This window comes from Salmo salar, chromosome 19, assembly GCF_965601325.2.
Source record: "Salmo salar chromosome 19, fSalSal1, whole genome shotgun sequence".
NCBI classification, from domain to species: Eukaryota; Metazoa; Chordata; class Actinopteri; order Salmoniformes; family Salmonidae; genus Salmo; species Salmo salar.
Genome location: NC_138309.1, coordinates 58,461,087 through 58,484,364, shown reverse-complemented (window position 1 = coordinate 58,484,364; position 23,278 = coordinate 58,461,087). Strand labels below are relative to the sequence as shown.

Here is a 23,278-nt window from a genome sequence, read left to right as displayed (position 1 = left end):
CTGCATCGTCTGTGAATCTATTGGGGCGGTAAGCAAATTGAAGTGGGTCTAGGGTGGCCGGTAAGGTGGAGGTGATATGATCCTTGACGAGTCTCTCAAAGCACTTCATGATGACAGAAGTGAGTGCTACAGGGCGATAGTCATTTAGTTTAGTTACCTTTGCTTTCTTGGGTACAGGAACAATGGTGGACATCTTGAAGCAAGTGGGGACAGCAGTCTGGGATAGGGAGAGATTGAATATGTCCGTAACCACTCCAGCCAGCTGGTCTGCGCATGCTCTGCCGCCACGGCTAGGGATGCCTTGCGAGGGTTAACACGCTTAGATGTCTTACTCACGTCGGCCACGGAGAGCCCACAGTCCTTGGTAGCGGACCGAGTCAGGGGCACTGTGTTGTCCTCAAAGAAGGCAAAGAAGGTGTTTAGCTTGCCGGGAAACAAGACGCCGGTGCCCGCGACGTGGCTGGTTTCCCTTTGTAGTCCGTGATTTTCTGTAGACCCTGACACATACATCTCGTGTCTGAGCCGTTGAATTGCGACTCCACTTTGGCTCTGTACTGACATTTTGCCTGTTTGATTGCCTTACGGAGGGATTAACTACACTGTTTGTATTCAGCCATATTTCCAGTCACCTTGCCATGGTTAAATGCGGTGGTTCGCACTTTCAGTTTTGCGCGAATGTTGCCATCTATACACGGTTTCTGGTTTGGGTAAGTTAGTCACAGTGGGTACAACATCTCCTATACACTTCCTGATGAACTCAGTCACCGTATCCGTGTATTCGTCGATGTTATTCTCAGAGGCTACCCGGAACATATCCCAAACCTCGTGATCAAAAAAAATCTTGAAGCATGGATTCCGATTGGTCAGACCAGAGTTAAATAGACCTTAGCACAGGTGCTTCCTGTTTAAGTAGACTTGAGCTGCAACAGATTTCCAAAAGCGATTGACAATTCTACCAATCTTGTTACAAAGACAAAATGAAACATTGGTTTACAATTTTTTTTTCCCCACATAGTTTTATCTAACACTGTTAATCATAGGGATTAGTGGTTTGGTGTGGATTAACCCTTTAACAAAGCCCAATGGTTCAACCCAGAAGTCTAACTCAAACACAATATTTAAAAAGGGTTAGAAGTCCAAAACAGTGTTACGGTGGGACTCATTTCGGTTAACAAAGCCCACACAGGATTTGTACAGTTACACTGCTTAACAAAACCCACACAGGATTTATGCCTGACTGTTGTTTGTTTCCATATTTGTTTTATGTATTCATGTGTGAGCTGTGCCAAGATGTTCCTCTTGTAGGACAATAAACATGATTCTGATTCAGTTACACTGAACTCACTTGACCCAGCTAATCAAAGAACCCTTTGACTTCCCCTCATTGTTTGATAACACATCTCGTCACTAGTCCACCCTGGCCTCTCCATACGGAAACAGACTGTCTGTTGCTCAGTGCACCAGCAGATATTCTATAAATAACCAGGTTGGGTTGTTTACAGTGGGTATGTGACCAGGGCAGAGCGTGTTTTGTGTAGCTCAAACCATTCAGACGTTTCTGTAAAAAGACCCGGCACCTTACGGGATCAGCCCTTGTCTCACAAACCCCACTCTAGCGCAGCTCCCGTTAATTAAAAACGTGCCGGCGTTACGGTTGGACTTGATAGGGTAACAAAGCTCACACGGGATTTGTACTGTTACACAGCTTAACAGCGTTTCGGGGGGGGGGGGGGTTGAGTGTGGTTATATAAGTATGTATCCGGCGCCCGCTACAGCCATGGATATACACACAGCTGCTCTAAAAATGTCAGTGTCCGGGGGCCATCGGAATGGCACGCTACAGGCATGTGACTGGCGGGACAGGGTGGAAGGGGAGCCTGGAGCCAGGAAAGCCATTAAATAGAACTCACTGTCCTTCTATGGGGTGTCCTGTGTTGTGACCCTGGGGGCAGTGGTGTTTTTGAAGGGGAAAGCCCACTTCCTCCATCTGTGGTTTATTCCAAACGCAGCAGCACCCTCGTGGCCTTTGAACAGCTTGAGGCAGATGTCCCTATCGGATATCCTTGAACTGTCAGGGAACACGACCATCCTCCTCACTTTACTACCAAAAATGTTTTTTTTTGCAACAGAGTTTGGGGGAATCCTCAAGCAAGAGCATCCATTGTTGATACTAAGGAAGAATATTGTACAACTGCTTCACTACCAAATTCATCAGAAACACATTTAAATCGAGCAATACAAAGAGAAGTGGATTTGAATCCCCTTGGGTGTAAATGTCCAGAGAGCCTTAGGGCAATTCCACAGTAATAGAATTAGGCGGAGACTCAGATTTGTTCTTACTTCAAAATGTTACCAAACAAAAACCCTTGATTTCAAAGTTGAACAAAATCATCCAACTCTATGCACATGGACTAATTTGAACAATTTACATATTTGCTCTAAATTAAGATTCAAAGATGTCTGCAGATAGAATAGGGTGTCAGCTATGACATGACACTGACGTTGAAAAAAAATAATATCTATTTTGGTTATTGAACTACAGTAAGTGAAGTGGATTTACACCCGGTAACGGAATTTCAGTGACAGAATTTGGCCTACATGGGTCTCTGATCTGCACTATACAGAAATGCATAATTATGGACAGGAATATCATTCTCTTCGTGGTGATGTATCCTGAATAGGTACGCAAAGGTAGAAATATGCAATATCCTTCTTTTGCATATTTGGGTATTATTCTACACACTGGCTATTATTCTCTTGAGCTCTGCCTCCAAACAAGATCACATTTGGTTGGTCTGTACCAGACCAAATCTGAACCAATCATAGACGTGTAAAAAAGCACATATATACATATATATATATATACACATACACATATATATATATATATATATATATACACATATACACATACATACATACATATATATAAATGAAAGATAGAAAAGAAAGAGAGAGAGAGAAGCATAGGGAGAGAGAGAGAGAGAGAAGCATAGAGAGAGAGAGAGAGAGAGAGCATAGGGAGAGAGAGAGAGAGAGAAGCATAGGGAGAGAGAGAGAGAGAAGCATAGGGAGAGAGAGAGAGAGAAGCATAGGGAGAGAGAGAGAGAGAGAGAGAAGCATAGGGAGAGAGAGAGAGAGAGAAGCATAGGAGAGAGAGAGAGAGAGAGAGGCATAGGGAGAGAGAGAGAGAGAGCAGAGGGAGAGAGAGAGAGAGAGAGAGAAGCATAGGGAGAGAGAGAGAGAGAGAGAGCAGAGGCATAGGGAGAGAGAGAGAGAGAGAGAAGCATAGGGAGAGAGAGAGAGAGAGAGAGAGAGAAGCATAGGGAGAGAGAGAGAGAGAGAGAGAGAGAAGCATAGGGAGAGAGAGAGAGAGAGAGAGAGAGAAGCATAGGGAGAGAGAGAGAGAGAGAGAGAGAGAAGCATAGGGAGAGAGAGAGAGAGAGAGAGAGAAGCATAGGGAGAGAGAGAGAGAGAGAGAGAGAGCATAGGGAGAGAGAGAGAGAGAGAGAAGCATAGGGAGAGAGAGAGAGAGAGAAGCATAGGGAGAGAGAGAGAGAGAGAGAGAAGCATAGGGAGAGAGAGAGAGAGAGAGAGAGAAGCATAGGGAGAGAGAGAGAGAGAGCAGAGGCATAGGGAGAGAGAGAGAGAGAGAGAAGCATAGGGAGAGAGAGAGAGAGAGAGAGAGCATAGGGAGAGAGAGAGAGAGAGAGAGAGGCATAGGGAGAGAGAGAGAGAGAGAGAGGCATAGGGAGAGAGAGAGAGAGAGAAGCATAGGGAGAGAGAGAGAGAGAGAAGCATAGGGAGAATGAGAGGTTGTCCAGACTGTTTTCACTCTTTCACGCTTTGACCACCAGATGACAGAACAAGAAAGAAAACAGTTATGAGTTGAACATAACAGTATGCCAGTGGAAGGAAGGAAAGTAGCAGGTGAACCAACTGTGGTTTGTGACTACGATTTCCCATTGTAGCCAATTAAATTCCGATTTTATAACATAATTACGAGTTTTAATCACTTTATAAATCAAACAAACTTGATATCAGTAAAAACACTATAACTAAGGTGTAGGTCTACCTTTACTTGTTACTACTCTGAACTTAGAAAATATCTTAAAAATGTGGGTTTTTGGAAACAGAATTACAAGGCAATGTTTCTTAAACTTACAGAAGGTAAATAATTTCTTCAAAACTAAATATAAGTGTTGATATTAGTTGGGAGTGGTCTTTACTTCAACATTACTGCGCTTTCTAATACCTTTTAAGACTTTTTCTGATAGATGTTGTCTAAGACAATGTGTTGTTTTTTGTGTCGCACTGCTTTGCTTTATCTTGGCCAGGCCGCAGTTGTAAATGAGAACTTGTTCTCAACTAGCCTACCTGGTTAAATAAAGGTGAAATAAAAAATAAAAAGACCCCCTTTTACATCTGTTTGAACAGAAATCAAAGCCTTTGCTTATTCCTAAATTGTAGGAAAATTGTTGAAAAATATATATGCCTTAATAAAAAATAAAAAAATGTAAATAGACTTTTAGCTTTCATTTTACACCCAATGTGGCATGCTCCGATAAACTTCACATGTTCGTGCTCATGGGTCCTTTAACATGGAAATTCCCCTTATATAACTGGTTGTAGTTTCCCCTAGTGCTGGGTGTGTCTGTGGTCCACTGTGATCTTATCAGCAGTCTTATTTCAAACAGCAGTAGGCCTATGCTGTGTGATGAGGATGTTCATTGTGAGAAATAGACCAGAGATAATTCCATTACAGGGAGCAGAGTGATGTCTGCTGCCCACTGCCAGTGTCTCACAGATGAGAAAAGATACATCTAACACCGGTATTACGTAATCCCATTCAGTAGACAATATTAGAATAGAGAGACATACTAGGGCTTCTGTTTTTAATGTGAAACCAGATCTGTGCCTTTGGAAGTATAAAGGAGCATTGAAGGAAATTCCTAAAAAGGTCTTATATAAAGGACTTTCACAGGTGAAACTGGATCTATCCTTCATTACAGCTCTTTAAAATGACAGAATGATGAAAGCCATTTGAGGTCCATGTAACAAGTCTTGCTGGGGAATTTCCTTTCAGAAGTATTCATGATTTTAATGTACAGGTAGTGTTACTCTGATCCCACGCACACAGTGAAACCACAGGATTCAAACATCATACTGTAACACCTCGGAGTTCCTTGTGAGTTCAAGGAAAAGTTAAGCCTGATGATGACCATTAACGTAACACAAAAGGCATGATTTGTGCAGATCTTACTTTTTCTTGTACTTGAGGGAAAGAGCCTTCCAGAAGTTAATCTCCTCGTCTTTCGAGGAGAATTTTGGAATCATATCAGTGTCCATGGTATACATGTAGATCTGAAAAATCAATAGAAACAAGTTCTATTACACAACTGCACACGGTAAAACAAACAATCATATATATCAGTAGCACTGTTGGGTCACAAAAGTTGAGCGGCAATAAACAACCACCGTAGCAAATATGATACATTAGATGTTTTGCCAAAAAGGACATAGAATAGGACCAGATTAGAGTACACAGAGTATCCATCAGTGACACAGAGGACATTTTTCATTAGACACACTGCTGATAGAATGACCTGCAGTACCCTGCTCGGTCCTTTTCAATCAATACATCTTCTCAAGCTTTCTCTGTACAGTTGTAGTCGAGTGCCAGAGTGTGTTTATGCGTAATGGTTGAGTGCCCTCTCTTCTGTATCGAGTTACAAAACACATAACTGACTGGAATGGTGACCAACTCAGCAGTTTCAACTCTTGTCCAGTAATCATTTATTAGGCACTGTGTGCCAAAGCCATAGAACCTCTCTTCTGCAGTCTGCAGAAGAGAGGTTGGTGTACAAAACCGAAAGTAAAAGAGTAAAAGATACAATGAGTACATTTGAGCATGTTCAATTACGACTAGCTTAATGTTCTGCAGGACCATGGAGAACAACTCATTATTGCAAGTTCCTTGGAGTGTTATTCTTACTATGTGAAGTCCACAGCTACTGCTCCATAAAGGAAATATATGCAGTGAATAGCGAAGATAAAAGTGAAATAGGTGGCGGTATAAAATGAGACACTCATTTCCCTGAGGTAAAAGTATGACTAGAAGTCCCATTCATCACAGTTACTCCATAATTAGAGATAAGGGAATGGAGGTGAGGCGCTGCATATGAAACCAGCCCGGAGCCCTGAGCCGAGGCCATGGGGAGGAGGGGTGGGACAGACTGCTGTATGACAGACTGCTGCTATATTGCTCCCAATCAAATGTCAGCGTTATGGGTTGATACAGGCCTAACCACTCACGGAGCAGGTTTATGTGGGCACTGTAGAATAATCCGATAAAAGGCTGCAAGTGAATGACAATAGAAATTATTTGAATAAATAAGCGTTTTTGGTGGGTGCTTATATTTGTCCCATATCCCAACCTTCCCTGAGACACCCTCGCAGAGTGAGGTCACGGCCAGGGTCGGCCATTATTAACGGCAACCCTGGAGCAATTTGGTTTGAGTGCCTTGTTCAAGGGCACATTGACAGATTTTTTCACCTTGTCAGCTTTGGGATTCAAACTAGCAACCATTTGGTTACTGGCCCAACGCTCTAACTGCTAGGCTACCTGCCACCTTTGATATCAATTGCCTAGGATGTAAGAGCCTAGCGCCTTGATCACACCGACGGCATCATTGCATTTTGTTACACTAGAAGTACATTCATTTCCAATGGAACGCTGTGTTTGCCTCGCAGCATTCCGTTGCAGAGGCAGTTGCAGTGTGTTCTGTGTGGTGCATACGTTGGATTTATTGAACGTATACGTAAAACTGTTTGCATAGACAAATTTGACAGAAATGGTAGCAGAAGGTGAATGTTGAACTTTTGTTGCACACATATCCAGATGGTGCTGCATAACACTTTGCGCAATGACGCTAATCGGTGTGATCGAGGCGTAACTGTACTGTAGTAGGTCAAATGAACATGTGGAATCTAGACTGGGATTTTAAATAGATTCTACTCACTCTCAATTCTGCAATGAATGTGGGGTTTTGATGAACGTAAACAGGAAGTAGCCTAGGTACAGTGTCTTCAGAAAGTATTCCTACCCCTTGACTTATTCCACATTTGTTGTCTTACAGCCTGAATTCAAAATGGATTAAATAGATTTTTTCCTCACCCATCTACACACAATACATAATGACAAAGTACATTTTTAAGAAACATTTTGCTAATAAAAGCCAGAAATATCAAATTTACATAATTATTCACACTCCTGATTCAATCCTTTGTAGAAAGACCTTTGGCAGCGATTACAGCTGTGAGTCCTTTTGGTTAAGTCTCTAAGAGCTTTGCACACCTGGATTGTACAACATTTTCCCAATATTATTTTCAATAGTCTTCAAGCTCTGTCAAATTGGTTATTGATCATTGCAAGACAACCATTTTCAGGTCTTGCCATAGATTTTCAAGTAGATTTAAGTCAAAACTGTAACTCGCCCACTCAGGAACATTCACTGTCTTCATGGTAATCAACTCTAGTGTAGATTTGGCCTTGTGTTTTAAGTTATTGTCCTCCTGAAAGGGGAATTCATCTCCCAGTGTCTGGTAGAAAGCAGACTGAACCAGGTTTTCCTCTAGGATTTTGCCTGTGCTTAGCTCCGTTACATTTACTTCTCTCTTGAAAAACTCCCTAGTCCTTAACGATTACAAGCACACCCATAACATGATGCAGCCACCACTATGCTTGAAAACATGGAGAGCTGTACTCCGTAATGTGTTGTATTGGATTTGCCCCAAACATAACACTTTCAGTATAAAAAGTGAGTTGCTTTGCCATGTTTTTTTCCCCTCCAAAGTGCTCTTTGCGAGGCATTGGAGAACCACCCTTGTCTTTGTGGTTGAATCTGTGTTTGAAATTGTATGTGTTAGTTACAGAGATGGGTGTCAGAACACTATTATTGCACAAGAGTGAGTCCATGCAAATAGCCCATCCAACTACCTCATCCCCATACTGTTATTTATTTTGCTCCTCTGCACCCCAGTATCTCTACTGCACACTCATCTTCTGCACATCTATCACTCCAGTGTTTAATTGCTATATTGTAATTATTTTGCCACTATGGCCTATTTATTGTCTTACCTCCCTTATCCTACCTATTTGCACACACTGAATATAGACCTTTTCTATTATATTATTGACTATGTTTGTTTATTCCATGTGTAACTCTGTTGTTTGTGTCGCACTGCTTTGCTTTATCTTGGCCAGGTCACAGCTGTAAATGAGAACTTGTTCTCAACTAGCCTACCTGGTTAAATAAAGGTGAAATAAATAAAAAATTATTTTAAAAAAAAGTTTAGAACATGAGACAAAGCAAATGGCTACGTGATCTGTGAAAAAGTCCCTAAGACTAACCTTCTGCCCTGCGATTAATACAAGTGGGTAACCAAGTGTTAGATAGGGGCAATTCCAGATTTTTCACTTTAAAATGTATACCCCCCCCCCAAAAAAAATATTTGATTCCAAGTTTAATAAACCATATGCACATGGGCTACTTTTAACAATTTCCACAGAAAATTGTACAAAAACACATTTACAGGAAGAACTGTGCAGATATAAAGTTTGGTTACAGAATAAAACAGATTTTACCGTAATTCAGTTTTTCAGTAAATGTTTTGCACTGTGTAAACTGTTCAAAGTAGTCATTGTGCATAGAGTTGTATGGTTTGTTAAACTTTGAAATCAATTGTTTTTTTTTTGGCATACATTTTAAAGTGAAAAAAATCAGTCTCAGCATAATTCTGTAACCATGGAATTTCCCATAGCCTACCACTCAAGAAAAGAGAGAGAGAGAGGTAGCCTAGCTAAATAGACAGATGGACAATACTTCTGTTGTGCAGTACAGTTAGTGGCATTGATAGAAACCTTGGGAACAAATGTTGCTGACTGACTGACCTCTGCTCTGGCATCAAGTTACATTGAATGTAGTGACATAAAATACTTTTCATGGCCACAAAGGACTGAGCCAGACAGTCTTGAGCGAGGCAGTAAAGCAGCTTAATTTTCTGTACAGAAATCCTACAAGGATGAACAGAATACTGCAGTGGAGGATGAACAGAATACTGCAGTGGATTGCCAATTTGCCATATAGTCTAGCTTGTTCTGTGATTTACTTGAAGGCCACTACTCATTCTAGTATTACAGTGGAACTGAAACGCTCAAATCAACCTACAACCTTCTTTTACATGTCAATGTTAGGTAACTTTGTTGAACATGTTAAGAAAATGCTTTTAGAACATAATGTTAAACGTTTTTTGAGTGCCTAGCACAAGCTTAGAGAGATGTGGCTGCAGCCATACTGATACAATGTCATGGAAAGTTCAGCACACCTACTTCACTCATGGCTTTTTGATCAAAACTAAAAGCTAAAACTACCAATTTGAGATGGAACAATGAAATGCTAATAATCATGTTAACAAGCCAGTATAGTCAAGTAAAAAAAAATCCACTTGCATGCGTTTGAGCTTATTCATCTGTAGGCTACAATACAGCTATTTTTACATGGGCAGGGGCATCGGAGCTACTGTTACCCGACATTAGTAAGCTAAATGAATGATGTCCACAATAAAAACGTAGTTAGCTAACATCGAATAAGCCTGTATAGTCCAGTCAAAAACCCACAAGCATATGTTTGTGTGTTCTTTCAGCAAGCAAAGTCTGTTAACCTCTGAGCATCGATTGACGCACCAAGTAACATAACAAAAAATTCCCTATCAAAATCCCTCAGTTTAAGCTACAGATAGTTTTTTTTTGCATTGGATGCATCTCAATCCACCACATCCGCCGGTGAAAGGTTGCAGAGCTAGAGTGGTGTTTGTCAGACCATGAGACATCCCAAAAATCGGTCTTCTCACAAAAACGTACAGTAGAAGTCAGAAGTTTACATACACTTAGGTTGTAGTCATTAAAACTCATTTTTCAACCACTTCACAAATTTCTTGTTAACCTGTTAGGGCTAGGGGGCAGTATTGACACGGCCGGATAAAAAAACGTACCCGATTTAATCTGGTTACTACTCCTGCCCAGTAACTAGAATATGCATATAATTATTGGCTTTGGATAGAAAACACCCTAAAGTTTCTAAAACTGTTTGAATGGTGTCTGTGAGTATAACAGAACTCATATGGCAGGCCAAAACCTGAGAAGATTCCATGCAGGAAGTGGCCTGTCTGACAAGTTGTTGTTCATCTTGGCTCTTTTTATTGAAGACTGAGGATCTTTGCTATAACGTGACACTTCCTACGGCTCCCATAGGCTCTCAGAGCCCGGGAAAAAGCTGAATGATATCGAAGCAGCCTCTGGCTGAAACACATTATCGCGTTTGGCAAGTGGCCGATCAGAGTACTATGGGCTTAGGCGCGTGCACGAGTCGACCCCGTGCTTTATTTTCTTTCCTCTTTTTACCTAAACGCAGATTCCCGGTCGGAATTTTATCGCTTTTTTACGAGAAAAATGGCATAAAAATTGATTTTAAACAGCGGTTGACATGCTTCGAAGTACGGTAATGGAATATTTCGATTTTTTTTGTCACAAAATGCGCCATGCTCGTCACCCTTATTTACCCTTTCGGATAGTGTCTTGAACGCACGAACAAAACGCCGCTATTTGGATATAACAATGGATTATTTGGGACCAAACCAACATTTGTTATTGAAGTAGAAGTCCTGGGAGTGCATTCTGACGAAGACTTTGGTGAGTGCTAAACTTGCTGTGTGTCTAAATAGCTAGCCCTGTGATGCCGGGCTATCTACTGAGAATATTGCAAAATGTGCTTTCACCGAAAAGCCATTTTAAAAATCGGACATATCGAGTGCATAGAGGAGTTCTGTATCTATAATTCTTAAAATAATTGTTATGTTTTTTGTGAACGTTTATCGTGAGTAATTTAGTAAATTCACCTGCAGTGTTCGGTGGGAATGCTAGTCACATGCTAGTCACATGCTAATGTAAAAAGCTGGTTTTTGATATAAATATGAACTTGATTGAACAAAACATGCATGTATTGTATAACATAATGTCCTAGGGTTGTCATCTGATGAAGATCATCAAAGGTTAGTGCTGCATTTAGCTGTGGTTTGGGTTTATGTGACATTATATGCTAGCTTGAAAAATGGGTGTCTGATTATTTCTGGCTGGGTACTCTGCTGACATAATCTAATGTTTTGCTTTCGTTGTAAAGCCTTTTTGAAATCGGACAGTGTGGTTAGATTAACGAGAGTCTTGTCTTTAAAATGGTGTAAAATAGTCATATGTTTGAAAAATTGAAGTTTTTGCATTTTTTAGGTATTTGAATATTGCGCCACGGGATTAAGCGTCCCACCTAGCCCATAGAGGTTAACAAACTATAGTTTTGGCAAGTCGGTTAGGACATCCATTTTGTGCATGACACAAGTAATTTTTCCAACAATTGTTTACAGTCAGATTATGTCACTTAATCACAATTCCAGTGGGTCAGAAGTTTACATACACTAAGGTAACTGTGCCTTTAAACAGCTTGGAAAATTCCCCAAAATGATGTCATGGCTTTAGAAGCTTCTGATAGGCTAATTGACATAATTTGAGTCAATTGGAGGTGTACCTGTGGATGTATTTCAAGGCCTACCTTCAAACTCAGTGCCTCTTCGCTTGACATCATGTGAAAATCAAAAGAAATCAGCCAAGACCTCAGAAAAATTATTGTAGACCTCCACAAGTCTGGTTCATCCTTGGGAGCAATTTACAAACGCCTGAAGGTACCACGTTCATCTGTACAAACAGCCTTCATACCGCTCAGGAAGGAAACGCGTTCTGTCTCCTAGAGATGAACGTACTTGGATGCGAAAATTGCAAATCAATCACAGAACAGCAGCAAATGGCCTTGTGAAGATGCTGGAGGAAACAGGTACAAAAGTATCTATATCCACAGTAAAACGAGTCCTATATCGACATAACCTGAAAGGCCGCTCAGCAAGGAAGAAGCCACTGCTCCAAAACCGCCATAAAAAAAGCCAGGCTACGGTTTGCAACTGCACATGGGGACAAATATCATACTTTTTGGAGAAACGTCCTCTGGTCTGATGAAACAAAAATAGAACTGTTTGGCCATAATGACCATTGTTATATTTGGAGGGAAAAGGGGGATGCTTGCAAGCCAAAGAACACCATCCCAACCGTGAAGCACAGGGGTGGCATCATCATATTGTGGAGGTTCTTTGCTGCAGGAGGGACTGGTGCGCTTCACAAAATAGATGGCATCATGAGAAAGGAAAATGATGTAGATATATTGAAGCAACATCTTAACACAGTAGTCAGGAAGTTAAAGCTTGGTCGCAAATGGGTCTTCCAAATGGACAATGTCCCCAAGCATACTTCTAAAGTTGTGGCAAAATGGCTTAAGGACAACAAAGTCAAGGTATTGGAGTGGCCATCACAAAGCCCGGACCTCAATCCTATAGAAAATCTGTGGGCAGAAGTGAAAAAGCATTTGCGAGCAAGGAGGCCTACAAACCTGACTCAGTTACACCAGCTCTGTCAGGAGGAATGGGCCAAAATTCACCCAACTTACATTTGACCCAAGTTAAACAATTTAAAGGCAATGCTACCAAATACTAATTGAGTGCATGTAAACTTCTGACCCACTGGGAATGTGATGAAAGAAATAAAAGCTGAAATAAATAATTCTCTCTACTATAATTCTGAAATTTCACATTCTTAAAATAAAGTGGTGATCCTAACTGACCTAAGACAGGGAACTTTTACTAGGATTAAATGTCAGGAATTGTGAAAAACTGAGTTTAAATATATTTCGCTAAGGTGCATGTAAACTTCCGACTTCAACTGTATGATGCATCCAAACGGTTTGACCTACAAACTGTTATGAGCACTATGAAAAGGGGAGACTCTCACGAACATGGTGTTCTCGGAACTTGTCTGAAGGAAGTTTTATTTTGTATTTTTTTAAACAAACGGAAGTATGAAGGTAGTTTTGTGCTTACCCAAAAAGGGGTTAAATAAATCACACACACACACACACACACACACACACACACACACACACACACACACACACACACACACACACACACACACACACACACACACACACACACACACACACAGTAAAAAGTTTGAACACACCTACTCATTCAAGGGATTTTCTTTATTTTTACTATTTTCTACATTGTAGAATAATAGTGAAGACATCAAAACTATGAAATAACACATGGAATCATGTCGCAACCAAAAAGTGTTAAATCAAAATATATTTTTATATTTGAGATTCTTCAAATAGCCAACCTTTCCCTTGATGACAGCTTTGCACACTCTTGGCATTCTCTCAACCAGCTTCATGAGGTAGTTACCTGGAATGCATTTCAATTAACAGGTGTGCCTTGTTAAAAGTACATTTGTGGAATTTCTTTCCTTCTTAAAGCATTTGAGCCAATCAGTTGTGTTGTGACAAGATAGGGTTGGTATACAGAAGATAGCCCTATTTGGTAAAAGACCAAGTCCATATTATGGCAAGAATAGCTCAAAAAAAGCAAAGAGAAACAACAGTTCATCATTACTTTAAGACATGAAAGTCAGTTCGGAAAATTTCAAGAATGAAGCAAGTGCAGTCGCAAAAACCATCAAGCGCTATGATGAAACTGGCTCTGATGAGGACCGCCACAGGAAAGTGTCCGTTTCCATCTTTTCCAATTGTGTATGTAACATTTCACGTAAACCCTGTTTCTTGTCTGCATCGAAGTAGCGGTCCTTGTACCTACCATCGAGCATGGTGGCGACAAAGTAGAGGCTCAGAGAGAATGCCACCGAATCGCTTGTTCACAGCCTTGCGTACTTTTGTAAGTTTTAACGCCACGGTCAGTGTCGGCAGTTAGGTGGAGCAGGTGTTTCAATGCCATGACAGAGGGCAGACGCAGTTGATTAGCTTATTTCTCGAGTCAGTTGTTCGAACGGTGCTAGGAGTGTTTTCATGTTTCCAAGCTTCAAACATGTTCTCAAATGCCATTGAAATGGCAGCAGCGGTATGAAAACCAGCACATTCTTGAGCATGCAATTTGGCTTTCTTCAGCATGAAATTCTCTTCGACCCACTGTGCTGTCAGACTCAGCATGCTCCTGGGGCCGACGTCGCTGGTCCAAATGTCAGTCTTGAAGCTAATAGAAGTGCCTTCCATAGCAAGTAGCTCATAGATGTACGTTTCAATAATACTGTGTAACTCCGGTAGGGCAACATCTGGAAAAATAGTGTGTACCGGAGGTCGACCAGTCGGCGAAAGCCAACATCATCCACAACAGAGGACGGTTGATTGTCAAGGGCAATGAATTCCATTATCTTGGCGTTAATGGTTTTCGCCTTTGAGTTGTCTTGCTGAAATTTTCTTACTCTTTCAAATGACTGCTCGAGTTGTTGGAAGTGTGCGCTCAGTATTTTTCTGCTTTTGTTCTGTGTAGCGCTGTATTTTTCGTGGCGTCCTTACGTCATCTACTTACGTTATATAGGTATGCACGTCAGCTTTGACATCGGTTTTGCACAGGCATTAAACCAGACATCGGTCCTATGCTGACGGTCCTATTTTTAGCTTTTATCGGCCGATTCCGATATGCTCACCGATATATCGTGCATCCCTACAAAACATGGTACAAACATTATTGGGCACAGACAACAGCACAAAGGGCAAGAAGTTAGAGACAACAATACATCACGCGAAACAGCCACAATTGTCAATTTGTGGTCGAATTGCTGCAAAGAAACCACAACTAAAGGACACCAATAAGAAGAGACTTGCTTGGACCAAGAAACATGAGCAATGGACATTAGACTGGTGAAAATCTGTCCTTTGGTCTGATGAGTCCAAATTTGAGATTTTTGGTTCCAAACGTTGTGTCTTTGTGAGACGCAGAATAGGTGAACGGATGATCTCTGCATGTGTAATTCCCACCATGAAGCATGGAGGAGGAGTGATGGTGTGGGGATGCTTTGCTGGTGACACCGTCTGTGATTTATTTAGAATTCAAGGCACACTTAACTAACATGGCTACCACAGCATTCTGCAGCAATACGCCATCCCATCTGGTTTGCGCTTAGTGGGACTATCATTTGTTTTTCAACAGGACAAGGACCCAACACACCTCCAGGCTGTGTAAGGGCTATTTGGCCTAGAAGGAGAGTGATGGAGCGCAGCATGAGATGACCTGGCCTCCACAATCACCCGACCTCAACCCAATTGAGATTGTTTGGGATGAGTTGGACCGCAGTGAAGGAAAAGTAGCCAACAAGTGCTCAGCATACAAAAATGGAAAAGCATTCCAGGTAAAGAAGGTTGAGAGAATGCCAAGAGTGTGCAAAGCTGTCATCAAGGCAAAGGGTGGCTACTTTGAAGAATCTCAAGTATATTTTGATTTGTTTACTACATGATTCCATGTGTTATTTCATAGTTTGATGTCTTCACTAATGTTCTAACGGCAAACAAGCTTAGTAAACTAACTGCATGGTAATACCCACAATAATAAAGTCACTTTTGCAGGCAGATCGTGTACACTATGCATAAAATGGTATTCAATATGGTTTGCAGTGAGGGATTTCAGATGTGCCAAACCTAGGAGAGGCTAGCTAGCTAGGCTACAAAAAGCTGGCTAGAAAAATGAGTATTCAGTCAATGCAAGCTAGCTATGTGTCTGTTCAGAAGAGTTAGCTACAGACATGTAGGGTTGTTAACAGAGACTTACCAAATGATGCTGCCAAGGTCCATAGTGAAATCAACAACCCATAGTAAATCCTGTACCATATCAAGCGGTTTTGCTAACGTCACTAGCTAACAAAATATTAAGTCAATGATGGCTGAGCTTACTGTGGTTTTTTGACTAGCTGGCTAACTACATATTTTTTTGTTGTTGTCAATTTATCATTCATGCCATGTTACCTGGCTAGTCTCTAACAGGTTAGCCTTCCAAAAAGGCACTTATTTTCATATTTTTTAATTGCGGTCAGAAGCTTCTCAATGAGGCTACTAACATGCATTGTCATCGTGCATAAATAAGATGAGTCAGATGAGTCAGATGAGTCCATTTTCAAACGTTTAACTGAATTTTTTAGCAGAGTGGCAGGTAGCCTCGAGATTAGAGCATTGGGTCAGTTACCGAAAGGTAGCTGGTTTGATTACCGGAGCCAACAAGGTAAAACAAATTATCTGTTGCTGTGCCCTTGTGCAAGGCACTTCTACATTTGGGCTACTTCTAAATTGCATCGCAGTTGCCATGGCATTTCTCGTTAAAATAAAATCTAAATGTCACTGTTACCTGCTGCTGCTACTGACTACCAGGCAGTGAGGCTGGCTGTTGCTGAGTGTGTGTGAGAGAGAGAGAGAGAGAGAGTGAGTGATAAGGAGGACTGGAGGGGTGTGTGTGTGTGTGTGTGTGTGTGTGTGTGTTGAGCTGAGTGAGTGAGTGAGGAGAGCAGCGCCAGCATTTGCGCACGCCATGACAAGTGACGTAAGAACAACGAACAGCACTAGCTAGCTACATACTCTTCTCTCATGTTGTAGAGAGAAATAGTAAAGGCGTCTTTTTGTAGGCACTAACTCGGCCATGGTTCATTGGACAAAGCCTATGGGGAAAGTGAATGGCATTTGTAGGATTTTTGGATAAACGCCAAAAATAAGGTCTGTGGAAAACGTATATGTTTTGTTCTATGAGATAATCTTCATCAGCTAACGCAACTTTTTGTGAATTTTGAAGCATTTATGTAATGAAAAAAAGCACAAAGGCTTCATAATTCATAAAGGTCATGTTAACAGCTATTATAGAACAAAACATATAAATTATCTTAAGCCTGTGTTAACCTCAGACCTTATTATCAGCTTTTATTTCAAAACCCTATTGTTTTCCATAGGGATGGCTAAATGAACCAGAGGTCACTCATATCTAGTTTTTAGGACTATATTTTTCCCCTCTTGCTGCTAGTTTTAAAGTCTTGTGGGCAGGTTGAGTTGCAATTTTAACTAGACCTGGCAACCCTGCACGCACTGCCTGACAAGATTTCCATTATACTGAAAGGGGAAATTCTCCTCATTGATATCATGATATCACAAAATGTGGTGCAGAATAATAGTAAATAATTGGCTATATGGTGAATAACGTTATATCACTCAAATATGTCGTTGTAACGTAGCTATCAAACTTAACTACTATGATTGAGTATTTATAGCCAAGTTTCAGTGAATATCATCCTTGCTTGAGGGTCTTCAGTTTTCAAGCCTGGCCCCTTGGCCCTCAAACTAAGAGATTAAACTGTTATTTACCTATCGTTATCTAAATATCTATTGAGAATAATGTAGCTCGGGCACGATTGCCATTTAGCTTACTGTCGTTAGTTACAAAATACGCCTAAATTAACTGTCAAAATCAAACTGTCAGCTGTCAAACATAGGTGGCCGCTCAGCTCGGGTACACCGGGCGTCGCTTGGCTAGCTAGCTAACGTCACGTTAGCTAGCTAGCTACCCCCATCAATTCTAAGGAATTGTATTTTCATGCATTTTGCTCAAATAAAGACAATGATACATCGTGTCAACGTTATACACAATTGGATAAGTACATGTTGCGATGTACCTGAACATTTCCATTCGATGTCTCGCCCCCTTTCGATGGTTTTCAGTCCATCGTAATCGTCCCGCCTGGTGGTTCTGTGCTTGGAGGAAACTGTTGATGCTGTGACTCACGCGCAGCCTACACAAGGGCAAGACACGCACGTGATGAGCAGAGCAAGCGCATCAAAATTGGTGGACCTTTGTTTTGGCGTCATCTGGTGGTTTAAAGCTGCAATATACGTTTTCAATTACACGTTTTTAAAATGATAACGCTTACAGTATTTGACTGAGAATGTACAAAGAAACATTTGCCAGGCTATCTCGAACCAGGGTCATATTGTTGTTGAGTGGTGAATGAATTGGTAGATTTTTGGGTGTGATCTAGTCATACTCTCCTATTCTTGAATAACATTCTGGGGGGAAACATTTAGCTAACTTAATAACTGGACACGTTTGTTTATTATAGACTTTATTTTTACGGCTTTATTAAAGGCTTTACTAGACAGCTCACACACAGGTGCATAACCTGAGTCTTTCCCTGCTCCCCCCTCATTCCAGTCCCCACATTTGTTGCTTAGTAACACTTCCAAACATCCATTGTCAGTAATGGCTTCCAGGTCGCACGAAGTTGATAATGCGCCCTTTACCATCTGGAACTCAGCCTTTGAAGACAGAATGTCGCTGCTTGCAAAGCTGGAAGAGTCCCACAGGGCCGTTAGAAAGGTTTGTGCTGGCACTTTGTGCAGCAGTGCTAGAAAAAGAATCTTCTCAGTGCATGAAATGGGTGATCTCCATGCCAACTCATAACACCACAGTTGTGCTCCGTAGCCCTAGGCCTATAGATTGAGTGGTGTGAACATGTGTTTATTATTAGATATCTCTGTGATATGATGTCTGTGTGCCTGCAATAACAATGCAAGTCATTTTTAACAAGCACACCTGGAATACTCCCTCTACCCTGTGTTGTGAAACTGTCACTGTGGTGTTTATAGTGTGGCCTGGTTATGTGGCCCTCTTTCATATGCAAATGAGGCCTTACTTCATATTCAAATGAGACCTTCTACTACAAGTGGAGAATGTTTCGTTGTCATAGAGACTTATCCTCTTCAACTGGCAATCCAGAGAGTAAATAAGGTACCCAAGCATAGGCGGTAGTGTCGTGGAGTGTATTGTAGGAGTGGTGGGTGGGGTGACTGTGGTGTGTGTGTGTGTGTGTGGCCGAGGAGGACCTGCCTTCTCCCTCATTATACTACGTACCAGCATCCCCTTTCAAATAGGGCTGGGTCTGTTATCAGTGGATCTGTTGGCAGTCTTGCATACTGCAGCTGAGCGCAGAAGGATTGGATTTATCGCACTAGGGGGAACAGTAGGTATCCAGGATATACCATGCAAGTGGTAAACACAAAGGGAGGGTTATCTGCTGCTGCTGCCCCAGTCAGTACTTGACTGAGAGAGAGACAGACAGAGAGAGAAAGAGAGAAGAAATGGAGGCATCCAGCCAGCTACTAAGTCTTGACCAAAAGAAGGAGGAAGATGTTGGGACTAGCTTGTTTCACTGCCATATGAAGCAAAGAAGGCTTTTTAATCCTCAAGAGGAGATGGTTTGTGTAGTTCATTGTCTGGGAGGGCTAAAGGAACAATATTCAAGAGTCAAGTTCAATGCTTTACTTATCTAAGAGCCCACATTGTTTGCAATGTACTGCAATTTAAACGATATGATTTGAACAGCTTGTACTGTATAAAGAGTGTCCTGGAAGGATAGGCTGTTTATGGCAGGGCCGGCTCCAGCTATAAGCGACATAAGTGGTCGCTTGTGTCTTTGATTGATTGTTTGTGTGATTGGTCAGTGGGTCGCTGGTTTGTTTTCATTCTTATTTTATTTGTATTTTTTTATGTATCATTTATTTATTCAGTCGAGACAAAATAACATACACACACAACCGAAGAGCAACAGATTTGTTTACTTACCAACCAATCCCACCTCATCCAGAGTTAGGTAGGCTTGTAGTCTTAACTATTTAAGCAGGGCCAATAGGCCTACTGCTATTTGTCTATTCTTGATACCTGCTCTCTCACTCATCAGATAGCTTAGTACCCTTCTTCTCTGTCTCTCCAGAAGTTCCTGTTACACCGGTTGATAGTCATCGCCAGCCTCCCCCAGCAACTCGCAGACAGGAAAGACCTGGGAGGTCAGCCAAACATTACTGTAGAACACATTTAAGAGCTATTGTGCATTCCAGGGCGGATTACAAGGCATCACTATTTCACTGATATAGGTCCTTCCTGTACACTGACTCAGGTTTCTCTTTCTCCTCCGGAGCATGGTTTTGTTTGTAGCTGATAGGTCAAATCAAAATCAATGTTCAAAATGCTTTCCAGTCACTTTAGCTCTACCTACATGTACATATTACCTCAATCACCTCGACTAACCGGTGCCCGCACATTGACTCTGTACCGGTACCCCCTGTATATAGCCTTGCTTGTTATTTTACTGGTGCTGTTTAATTATATTACTTTAATTTTCTATTTTTTACTTATCTATTTTTTACTTAGCACTTTTTTTTCTTAACTTCTTAAAGCATTGTTGGTTAAGGGCTTGTAAGTAAGCATTTCACTGTAAGGTCTGCACCTGTTGTATTTGGCGCGTGTGACAAATAACATATGATTTGATTTGATGTGTTTATTAACGTATGATGTTGGGACATACTTCCTCTACAAATACTCTTCACAGAAAAAGTGACTTTACTTTAGGATGCTCCTTAGTTGGGGTTATTTGAACAAGTTTTTTGTTATGGGCCACTTTCTGGCTGACACACCTAGGTCTGTGAGTGAGAAGGAAGGACATTATGGTGTGATCCTTATACAATATAATGGATGCAATAAAGCTTATTCATGCAAACCAAGGCATTTCCAGTAGTGAGATACCTCACTCTGTTATCAGTGAACCGGGGTTGTGCAAGTAACCGTACATTCTTTCTCCTATGGTTGTACAGTACACTACGAAGAACTGAACCAGCGCTTGCAGAGGTATTACCAAGGTGATGCTATCACAGGCCTGCTTTTGCTGTACCCAACCTGCATGCTTCATGTCATTGAGGTAAACAAGATTAACCAGTAACACCTATTAATGAAACCCATATAATATATACAAATCTGTCAAAATCCCCCGTCAATGCAGCGACAAGGCACTAGTCTCAGCCAATTACTTTAATAAGAGGTGAACCTTCATTGCCCATCTTTCTATTGATTAGCATAATGATATGGTATTTTCATTAATGACCATGCTCTTTGTTTCTCTGCTAGTCCTCCAGCGAGGTTCTTGTGTCTCTGCTGCAGGATCTGAGGGACATGCAGGAACGGCCACACTGGTAGAGTATCTTACTATGCAGATTTGAATCAATATATCATAGTTTTATCTCTTCTGCTACTAAGTTCCGAGGGTTATGCACAGTGGTGTAAAGTACTTCAGTAAAAATACTTTCAAGTCCTACTGAAGTAGTTTTTTGTGGTAACTGTACTTTACTTTACTATTTATATTTTTGACAATTTTTACTTTTACCCCCACTACATTCCTAAAGAAAATATACTTTCTACACCATACATTTTCCCTGACACCTAAAAGTACTCGTTACATTTTTAATGCTTAGGAAAATTGTTCAATTAACACACTTAAAGAGAAAATATCCTGGTCATCCCTACTGCATCTGATCTGGCGGACGCACTAAACACAAATGCTTTGTTTGTAAATTATGTCTGAATGTTGGAGTGTGCCCCTGGCTATGCGTAAACTAAAAAAACAAGAAAATCTTGCCGTCTGGTTTGCTTAATATAATACATTTGAAATTATTTTTACTTTTATTTTTGATAGTTAAGTATATTTTAGAAATTACATTTATTTTTGATGCTTAAGTATATTTAAAACCAAATACTTTTAGACTTTTACTCAAGTAGTATTTTACTGGGTGACTTTCACTTTTACTTGAATCCTTTTCTATTAAGGTATCTTTACTTTTACTCAAGTATGACAATTGGGTACTTTTTCCACCACTGGTCAAGCATGTGCATTCCAGCCAAAGTCAATATAGCTTGACTAAAACCCAGCCATAAACATTGCTTGACATGCAGTCTTGATGTTGTCATGGTCCCTATCATCGTCATGCAGTGTCCTGATTGAGGCGCCCAGGGTCCTGGTGATGTCACATGACCTTCCCAGCAGGTTGTTCCAGCAGTGGAGCTACAAGGTGCTTAATGTGCAGGCCAGGGTGGGTGGGATGCTGAGTAGAGACGGGTCAGAGGAGGAGGAGGAGGAGGACACAGACACACTGGTCAGCACCGCCCTGTCTATGCTGCTCAAGCTGGGGAATCACCTCCTCAAAGCCACCAAGGTGTGTCATCATTAGCATCGGTTAGACTACAGACACTTATCAAATCCTGGGTTAATTTAAAGGAAGATCCACCTGCTGTTTTTGAATTAAATTTGTCCTACTCTAGATACCATAAGTGGAATCTTTAATTTCTGACAGACCATTCTTTTTGGTGCCTCTATCATCTCTCTGTGTATTTGTACAGGGTTCAAAGATGCCCCCGGGCTCTGTTCTGGATGAAGTACCAGAGATGATAGTCCCCCAGGATATCCTGGTTCAGCTCCTGTCCAGAGGAGACCTTCTGAGCCCCCAGCAGTACCTGCAGGCCTACCACACCCCTCTCCACATCCTCATGGACTCTGGTGAGCAGGACTTTAATCACTCATCAACAGGATTGGGGTTAACTCCATTTCAGTTCAGTCAATTTGAGAAGTGAATTGAAGTTCCAGTACATTAATTAATTGAACAAATTGTCTGTGAAAATCAATGGTTCTCAGATTGTTATATAGTTCACACTAACTGATAACTTTGATACCTAAATATTGCCACATGCTGTATGTTCTGTGATTTCTTTAAAGGGCACGTGTTTGGAAGCAGTCAGCTAACTACAGTTTAGTGTTTGGCCAAAAGGTCAAAGGTATGGGTCTGTCAGCATGAAACCAATGCACGTGGTTTGAACCCAGAGAATAACATTGCATGCATCATCTCAAATTGGATCTGCATGACTTTGAATGGATTGTATCTCTCTGAATGAAGGATATTTTGATTCCGGCACAGTATATTCCTTTGTACGCAAGGGATCTTGAGGTGTTGCTGTGCATTCGAATCTTATTCCTTGTCTTTGTCTCGTGTTCTTGTCCTTGTCAAAGGTCTCTGCATGTAGGCTTTGATATAGGGATTTATTTTGTGGACACTGTCAGTTAGGATGATTCACATGTTTGATATTATTTCCACAGAGCGTACTTGGCCTCCACCTGAGCAACTTCGATGTGAATTCTGACTTCTGATGTGATACAACTAGACATTTGAATGTGCTTCCTACTCAATCTGTTTTCAGGGTTCATGCCTGGTTATTTGTATGTGTTATTGAGAACTGCCATTCATCTGAACTGTGTGAAACATTCAACTCTAAATAATTGTCCTTGCTCCAACAATGGATACTACATAACAAGATACATTGTTTAATACTGTAGTGTTAAAATACACAGGGACTGCAGGGTAGGTTTGGTTGTATATTGCAAATATTTCATAAATATTACTGAACGTGAACTGGCATTGGATGTCTT

The 23,278-nt window shown here is 41.1% G+C and overlaps 2 protein-coding genes across 10 annotated transcripts in view; one reads left to right on the top strand and one right to left on the bottom strand.

Moving 5' to 3' along the window:
* Window positions 1-17,744, bottom strand: part of ndel1a (nudE neurodevelopment protein 1-like 1a) — a 31,601-nt gene extending 13,857 nt beyond the window's left edge. For all 7 annotated transcript variants that reach the window (XM_045702494.2, XM_045702497.2, XM_045702498.2 and 4 more), the window contains exons 1-2: window positions 17,651-17,744; window positions 5,264-5,364 (exon numbers count right to left, since the gene is read on the bottom strand). In XM_045702494.2, the coding sequence (XP_045558450.1) occupies window positions 5,264-5,358 (95 nt within the window). In that variant the 5' untranslated portion in view covers window positions 5,359-5,364; window positions 17,651-17,744. The remainder of the gene's footprint in view (window positions 1-5,263; window positions 5,365-17,650) is intronic.
* A 450-nt stretch (window positions 17,745-18,194) lies between these two features.
* On the top strand, window positions 18,195-23,261 carry tex47 (testis expressed 47). 3 transcript variants are annotated; one of them, XM_014159097.3, is made up of 8 exons: window positions 18,936-19,229; window positions 19,745-19,817; window positions 20,622-20,725; window positions 20,932-20,996; window positions 21,791-22,013; window positions 22,198-22,354; window positions 22,571-22,629; window positions 22,949-23,261. In XM_014159097.3, the coding sequence occupies exons 1-7, from the start codon at window positions 19,113-19,115 to the stop codon at window positions 22,606-22,608; spliced, it is 777 nt and encodes a 258-aa protein (XP_014014572.1). In that variant the 5' UTR covers window positions 18,936-19,112; the 3' UTR covers window positions 22,609-22,629; window positions 22,949-23,261. The 3 variants fall into 3 exon arrangements, with proteins under 3 accessions (XP_014014571.1, XP_014014572.1, XP_014014570.1); XM_014159096.3 differs by lacking the exons at window positions 18,936-19,229; window positions 22,571-22,629 and adding an exon at window positions 18,195-18,351; XM_014159095.3 differs by lacking the exon at window positions 22,571-22,629.
* Window positions 23,262-23,278: the final 17 nt, after the last annotated feature.

Excerpts from the sequence above, each read along its gene's own strand:
- tex47 (XM_014159096.3), top strand. The coding sequence starts at position 18,235 with ATGGCTTCCAGGTCGCACGAAGTTGATAATGCGCCCTTTACCATCTGG. Across the intron at positions 18,352-19,744 it reads CCCACAGGGCCGTTAGAAAG|AAGTTCCTGTTACACCGGTT; the intron begins GTTTGTGCTGGC and ends CTGTCTCTCCAG. Across the intron at positions 20,726-20,931 it reads GCATGCTTCATGTCATTGAG|TCCTCCAGCGAGGTTCTTGT; the intron begins GTAAACAAGATT and ends TTTCTCTGCTAG.